Source organism: Sturnira hondurensis, unplaced genomic scaffold, assembly GCF_014824575.4.
Source record: "Sturnira hondurensis isolate 20B ecotype Veracruz unplaced genomic scaffold, ASM1482457v3 Scaffold0004136, whole genome shotgun sequence".
Lineage (NCBI taxonomy): Eukaryota > Metazoa > Chordata > Mammalia > Chiroptera > Phyllostomidae > Sturnira > Sturnira hondurensis.
The window spans coordinates 30855138-30863331 of NW_028076767.1; the positions used below are offsets into that span (position 1 = coordinate 30855138).

The window sequence follows — 8194 nt, forward strand, 5'->3', positions numbered from 1 at the left end:
GGAAGGGAGGGAGGGGGTCAGAGACACAGGTGGAATAGATGGGATATTTGTGCCAGATGACTATACACATGTATATATAAAATATATTGTCACATATGACACATATTATACAATAAATAACAAATGAGGTTTTACATATAAACAATAGAGATATATTTTATAGAGAGAGATTGTAGGTACGTGTACCCTAGAGACCTCAGAAGGGGACACCTCTTCTTATAACAATTACTGTTCTTATGGCACAACGCTTTGCAGTCTCTGTGATTCTACTGATGTCAGACCCTGGATCCCGGAACTCCCAGGCACAGAGGCACCAATATCCTGGTGGTCTCCCTCCAGCCCTTCCTCCTTTTTCTCTTCAGAGCACTGACGCCCTTTAAAAAAAAAAAAAAACTTACATTTTCCAATGTGAGCCACTTCCTGATCTCATTAACTTCAGCCTCCGTGACTTGGCCAGAGCCTGCCTCCAGCCCGCAGCAGGAGGGGGACGGTGTGAGTCAAAGGTCCCTCAGGCCCATCGCCAGGTCAGCGTCAAGGTCTCTCCCAAGGACACTGAGATGAAAACAGCAGAAGAGCCAGCCCCGAATCTTGGGCAGACCCTGGAGTGGCTGCGAAAGGAACTGGTAAGGCTTCACATTTCTTTTTACCTGATGCCTCCACCCTAAATATCCCAAGGTTTGTTGGTGCCCCCTTCCCAGGTGCCTGACTGGCTGGGACAGAGACGGCAGGCTGGGGCGTAGGCCCTGCAGGCACCCCTCTGGGGCCAGCCACGCAGTGCACAATTGCCATCTCAGGTACAGGGATAAGTAGGTCATGGCCTACATAGGCGGCTCTGGGGCCAGTGCTTGCCAGACTGGTTCTAGAATATACTGAATCCTGGGTATGTGCCCACCTCTGCTGCCAAGTGGCTTCTAGCAAGGGGCTTTCCCTCTTCAAGACTCAGTTTCCTCATGTAAGGCGGAGATAACAGTAGTGTCAACACTGGGGGGGGTTACTGTGAGAATCCGGGGAGGAGATGGTGTAATTCACTCAGTGTTGTCTGCTTGGCACATCTACGCTGGCTATTCTAGTCCTGACCCAGGTAAGCCTGGAGTACACTCACGTCTTAGCCTGGGTGTACACCATGTCCAGCTGGTCAGGACTATAACCGAGGCTCGCACACAGAGTGGGGTACGAATGATTTACTTGGAGGCGCAAGCCCCAAGCAGTGAGAGTGAGGGGAAGAGCGAGCGGAGGCAAAAGCTGAGGCTGTGGGAGGCAAGACATGCATTGGGTTACCAAGCTGACGGCCACTTCAGAAGGAGTCTTAAGCAGGCCCAGCGGATGGACCTCTCAAGAGTGGGTTTATCTGGCTGCAGGTTTTCTCCGCAGGGGTTGAGGGATGAGCTGCACCCAGGGGGAAAGAGAAAGAAGAGGAGAGGTATCTGCCCAGCTCACTTGGGTCTCCCACTGCCTGATGGTGAAGGTCCACCCAGGGGCACTAACTCTCCTGACCTGAACTAACTCTCCGAATTCTGTTCCTTGGCCTCTCGGAGGCTGCTCCAGATGCTAGGTCTTATGCCTCTCCCTGTGGTGTTTTTCCCAAGTACAAAATTAGAAGGGTGGCCCAAAGTGTATGGGGGACATCAGCTAAGAGCAAGAGGCAGTTCAGGAAACCTCCGAGGGCACCCATAGTGTATATCCCATAATACCCCGGAAGGACAGGCAGGAATGTCCAATAATGACCTTTCTGGATCATCATGCAACAGATCAATGGGAATCCAGCCCTATCCCCACCCAGGTGGGTGGGGCTGACCCGTAGGGCTTCTCTTGGGATCAGGGGACTCCAGTTGCAGGAGCTGGAGCTTGTTAGAGTCCTCAGGCCCCCGGGGGCTGGCCAGCGGGCCTTCCTCATGCTCCCCTAAGCACCTTTGCTGAGACTGCCTGGTGCCCACGCCCAAAGTGCCAGCTTCCAGCTGGTAAAGCACCTCTCTCTCACCCCATAGAGATGGGGGACAGGCAGGGTTGGGGCAGTCTATCTGGGGCATAGCCTCCCAGGTCCAGGAACCTCCCTGCACACACGGCCAAAGGTGGGAGCCTTGAGTCTCCTCTTGCCAACTCCCGGCTTGTGAACTTCCCATTCAAGCCCATTTTTACCTGCGTCGTCACGTAACTCCGTCAGGTCCCCTGTGGAGCCCAGCTGAGAAGCCCCAGCTGACTGGCAGGGAGGGGCCAGCCCTGGACAGTGACGTTCTGCAGCAGAAGGAAAGAATCAGTAACACCCATGACTACCATGGACCAAAGTCCAGTGCCCTCCCTCCTCCCCCGGATCGTGGAAGCCCCCAAGTCCTGGTGGGATCTAAAAGAGGGGAGACCCAGCAATCCCACTTTGGGGAATATAATGTAAAAACCCCAAAACACTAATTTGAAAGAATCTATATGCACCCCTGTGTTCACTGCAGCATTATTTACAATAGCCAAGATCTGGAAATAGCCCAAGTGCCCATCAGTAGATGAGTGGATTAAAAAAAAAACACCTGTGGTACCTTTACACAATAAAATACTACTCAGCCACAAAAAGAAGGAAATCTTACCTTTTGTGACAGCGTGGATAACCTAGAGATTATTGTGCTCAGTGAAATAAGCCAGTCAGAGAAAGACAAATACTGTATGATCTCACTCAGGTAAGGAATCTAATGAACAGAGTAAACGGATGAACAAAATAGAAAGAGAGACATAGATACATGAACCGACTGACAGCTGTCAGAGGGGAGGGAGGTTATGAAAGAACATGAAGGGATTAACCAAGAAATACACGTATATAACACACAGACGCAGGCAACAGTGTGGTGACTGCCAAAGGGAGGAAGGGGGTGGGAGGAGGAGGAGGTGAGCCAAGGGGGCAAACACGGGGAGGAAAAGAAACTTTGCTTGGGGCGGTGGGTGCGAGATGCCGTGTGCAGAGGATGTTGCATTGAGCTGTACATTTGAAACCTGTATGGTTTTCGAAACCAATGTCACCCCAATAAATTCAATTAAAAAACAAATGAAAGAGGGGAGAGAGCTGCAGCCATCTGTGACACCAAGGCAACCCAGCTGGACGACGAAGTGGCATCATTCAGGAGGCCAGAGCTGCACGCTGCAGGGCTCCAGCCCGTCGCTGAGCCGGGAGCCCTGGCACAGCACCTCCCGCCTTGGGAGGTAGGGCACTTCCCTGCTGTCGAAGGCGGTTTCGCCTGGGTTTTTGGCCCTCAAGGCCAAGGACATGGAGCCCACCACCTCCCTTAACACTGCTTCCATGTCCGGTGAACACATGCCCAGACCTGGTGCTAAAGGGCAGACGGGTAGGGGGAAAGCGTGGGAGGAAAACCCTAAAACTGGAAAAACACAGACAACATTTTCCCAGGAATTAGGAAGAGATGGGCCTGCCACCAGCCCAGGTGCAGCGGGGGGGAATCCCTGCCATCTCGGGAGGGGTCACCTCCAAGTGTCCCCTTTCTGGCTCTCTCCTCCCTTGGTGGCCTGGCTACTGCTTGGTGGTCTTCTTATTTGTAAAGTAATTAGTTTGTCGTGAAAGTAAAAATAAAAGTACTCTTTTTATAGAGAAATAATGTCAGTCACAAACTTTTAGAGAAAGAGAGACAGAGAGAGACAGGGTGAGGGTGCGCATCCTGGTCAGCAGTCCTCAGGCAGCCTCTGCAGGGACACCTATGCCCTGCGGTCATCTCGGCGGAGGAGACTGAGTTGTCACACAGAGGGATGAGGCAGGGGTACTTTACACTATATGCCCCAGTGCGGCTTTGAAACTTTATATCGTGGATAAGAATGGCCTAGTCAGCATGTAATTTCAACATCTTACAAGAGGAAGAGCAAGAGGGAAAATGTACGGAGGGAAACACCGCTGGGGGAAGTGGGAGGAGTGGAGGTGATGAGGGAGCATTGTAGGGTCTTGAAGCAGCGCTTCTCAAAGTTTTTGGTCTTAGAACCCTTCACATTCTTGAAAGCGATTAAGGACACAGAAAAGCTCTTGTTTATGTGAGTTATAGCTGTCAATATTGATCAAATCTGACAATGAAATTAAGACATTTTTAGCAGTTATTTATTCATGCATTTAAAAATAACAATAGTTGCCCTGGCTGCTGTGGCTCAGTGGATTGAGTGCTGGCCTGGGAACCAAAGTGTCATGAGTTCAATTCCCAGTCAGGGCACATGCCTGGGTTGTGAGCCAGGTCCCCAGTAGGGGTACGTGAGAAACAATCACACAGTGGTGTTTCTCTCCCTCTCATTCTCCTTCCCTTTTCCTCTCTCTAAATATAAATAAATAAAGTCTTTAAAGTAAAATAAAAAAACAATAATAACAGCAAACTCATTACATGTTAATAAAATATTTTATTTAAAATAACTATATTTTTGCCCTGGCCTGGTGGCTCAGTTAGCTGGAGTGTTGTCCTATGTACCAAAAGGTTATGGGTTCAGTCCCTGGTCGGGGCACATAAGGGAGGCAACCAGTAGATGATGTTTCTCTCTCACATTGATGTTTCTTTCTCTCTGTCTCTGTTTCTCTCTCTGTCAAATCAATAAGCATATCCTCCAGTAAGGATTAAAAAATAATAATAGCAACTATATTCTCCAAATAAAATATCCAATGAGGAGAGCGGCACTGTTTCACCACGCAGCAAATCTCTCTAAGTGTCTCCCTCAGTAGGGCACAGCTAGATTCTGTCCGCCTCTGCACTCAATCTGAAGCCATGTCACATCACATAGCTTGTGGAAAACGTCGCTGTATGTTCATAAGATGAAAGCGAGAAGGGCAATGATATCTTAGCATTGGAATGAAAGTTGGGGACGCCCTGAAAGGGCTTTTGGGACCCAGAGATTCCCCGGACTTTGTACTGAGAATCAGTGCTCTACAGCGCCCCTGCCGGCCTACAGGATGAACTTCACTCTACTATGAAGTCACCATCACCTGAATAGCTATAAAAGGATTTGTTACAGTGAGGATTAAAGCATATAAGTGAAGTTGTAAATAAGAAGAATAGTACTTAATATCGATGATGATGATGATAATGAAAACAATCACAGACCTTGGTAGGGCGGCATGCCGTGTTTTAGAGCGGGAACAAATTCATTCTGTCCTTGTAATATTCCTGGGCCAATGTCTGTGTGCCCAGGGCTTCAAAAGACCGGAACTCCAGGCGTCAGAGCTTGGAGTGAGGGAAGGTGTATCCATCAAGAAAACACCAACCGAGAACACAGTGCCTCAAATCCTAGTGGTGCCTCAAATCTATCTTGCTTGCTGGACTGGGTTAGGGGTTTTTGTGGGGTTCTGGGGAACAGGTATGCAAAGGTGCTGGTGGGGCAAGTTTTAACTGGAGGACCTTGGTACTTGGCCACTTATGGTAAAGGGGCATCAACATCAGGTCTTCCTGGACAACGGCCCCCTGACTTCTGAAAGGTCCCAGTGTTCAAGTTCCGGTTATGTCCTGGTCATTTGGTTCCGTGGCGGGTAGGGATGGGGTAGGGTGAAACTTTGGTTCCGGGTGCAGCCGGATGCCAAAGTTCTCTCCTCTGCCATGCCCCAGCTGCCTGACTGTGGTCTTGGTCTCTTGTCTGTGAAAAGCAGCTCAGTATCTCGTTAAACAGTAAAGGACCATTTTGAGCTGGTTACACTAACAGCCTTGAGAAGTTACCCTGCTAAATAATTTGCTTTCCACCTTGCAGAAGAAGAAACTGAGGCTTTGGTGGAACCAGCTTCCCCAAGGTTGTAGGCTTGTCTCTGGTCACACTGTGATGTGAATAGGCTTTCAGGGGATCCAGTACTCTGCCCGGCCCCTCACGGACTTGCTTTCTCTCCTAGGCTGAGATGCAGATCCAAGACCAGAAGCTCCTGCTCACACTGAGGCACCTGCACAGCGTCCTGGAGGAGCTGCGTTCTGAGAGTGCCCACTGGGAGGACTCCAGGTCCAGTGGAGGGGCATCGCCCATCAGAGCTCGAGCAGGCTCCGAAGGCAGGGGTCACCCTCCCATGTCGTCCAGGCGGCTGGCCCAGCTCCTCCAAGGGGTAGATAGCAGGCGAAGCTCTCTTCCTTAACTGGCTAGAGGTGACCATGGGCTTGAACCCCCCTGCCACTAGTCTAAGTTTTGTGATGCTGTTGGCGGAGAGCACTGTAATGGGAGTCAGGGAGTCTCTAGTTTCACCTCTGCCCTCATCCACTGAGTGTCCCTGGACCCATCAATCAATGTCTCTATGTCACTAGTTCCTTTTCTGTCACTTATCAGCATTTTTGATGAGATGTCACAAAATTGGATGTGAGCATGCTTTGAAAAACACAGCTATTTACATGGCTTCTGGAAAGCACCATGAAGCAGGCCTATCTTTGGGCATTTCTCATAAATGATTGTTAAAACAAAGCGCCTAATGTGTGAGGATGTTCATCCAGCCTTGCCATTGTGAACACCATAACACTGTGTAATGACAGGATGGTGGCTTGCTGTTTTCCCAGCAGGACTTCTCGTTCCCCTTTATCTGAAAGCAACAGACCCTGCCATCCTCTGGCCATAGGGATGGACGTGTGGTCAGGCCTGCCCGATTTTAATGTATGGTCACCCTGACAACATGATTGGCCCAGTGGGTTGGCATGTGACTCACCATAGCCAATTACAGCCCTTCTCTGGGACTGCTAGCTGGATGTTTGTTCTATTGCAGTTGCAAAACTGGGGATGCCAGGGTCCGTATTCACTGGCAGGTGGGGCAAACCCATCTGTGCTTGGAAAGAAAGAGCCTAACTTAACAGCGAAATAGAGAAAGGGCCACACACAAGAGATAGAGTTATTCATGCCTTCTTTCCAGTGACTGAAACCAGTAAATTCCATCCCACACACCAATTTGGTTTTGCCTAAGCTGATTTGAGTAGGGTTTCCCTCCTTTGCACCCAAAACAGTCGTGAGGAATACAATGCAGATGGTCAAAGAAGCAAAGGAGGGAAATGATGAAGAAAACAGCCCCCCCCCCCCACTCATTCAGAGTTGGCAGTAATGACGCCATAACAGCAGACAGCAAGGTTTGTGATGTGGCAGAACACTGGGCTGCACGGGGTGCTGGGTGGAACTCTGAAAATTTTGTCTGCCTGTGAGGAAGACTTGAAAATGGAAGAGGTAAATAGAAAAAGTCCTGTTGTTAAGATAGTCTGATTATTGGTAGGCCTTTTTATTTTTGATTGACTTGAATGTGGTTAGAATATGTTGTTTCTGTGGCTTTGAAAAAGTAAACCTGTCGCATATAGAAGCAAAGTGAGGGCGCTGCTTATATGTACGTTTATTGTCAGACTAACCTGGGGTATTTTATATGATATTTGATAACATAAAAACTCTTCTCTGGCCCTGGCCAGGTAGCTCAGTTGATTGGAGCATTGTCCTGATATGCTAAGGTTATGGGATCAACCCCCAGCCAGGGCACATACAAGAATCAACCAGTGAATGCATAAATAAGTAGAACAACAAATCGATGTCTCTCTCTCTCTCTCTCCCTCCCTCTTTCCTTCCTCTCTCACTTTAAAATCAATACATAAAAGTTACAAATTAATCTTTCCCTGTCTATTGACAGCTGAATAGATAAACAAAATATGACATGCACATAAAATGGAATTTCATTCAGCCTTAAAAAGGAAGGAAGTTCTGGTACATGCTACAGCATGGATGAAATTTGAAGGCATGATGCTAAGTGAAATAAGCCAGTCAGTTACAAAAGGGCAAATACATGATTCTGTTTATGTAAGATGCCAAGAGTAACCAAATCCATATAGACACAGAGTAGAATGGCAGATGCCATGACTTTGGAGAGTGAAGAGTGGGAAGTCGTTGTTCAGTGGACACAGAGTTTCAGTTTTGCAAGAGGAAAAAAAGTTCTGGAGATGCGTGGTGAGGTTGGTACAACAATGTGTGCGGGTGATGCTTCTGAACTATACACTGAAAAATGTTACAACAGTAACACTTATGTTATCTTTTATCACAATTAAAAATAAGTACTTATTAAAAAACAACAACCTGTACTGTGATGCTGGGGCTGGGGCCCCAAGAAGCACATTTCTGTGTTACCAGTGCTCCAGGTGAGAGTTTGTTAGACTTTGCCGACCATCAGGGCAAGGCTAGAGGGACACCCCTGGGCTGGAGGAGGCAGAGAGAACTTGATTCTTCGTCTTTGTTCTCTGTAGTTTCC

At 48.5% G+C, this 8194-nt stretch overlaps 1 protein-coding gene across 1 annotated transcript; it reads left to right on the forward strand.

The window, feature by feature from the left end:
• Nucleotides 1–404: 404 nt before the first annotated feature.
• Nucleotides 405–7349, forward strand: CUNH20orf202 (chromosome unknown C20orf202 homolog; the record flags this gene model as incomplete). The annotated part of the gene is made up of 2 exons (XM_037044769.1): nucleotides 405–623; nucleotides 5837–7349. Coding segments are annotated over 2 exons (453 nt in total), but the record flags the coding sequence as incomplete, so codon positions are not given.
• Between the last annotated feature and the right edge of the window lie 845 nt (nucleotides 7350–8194).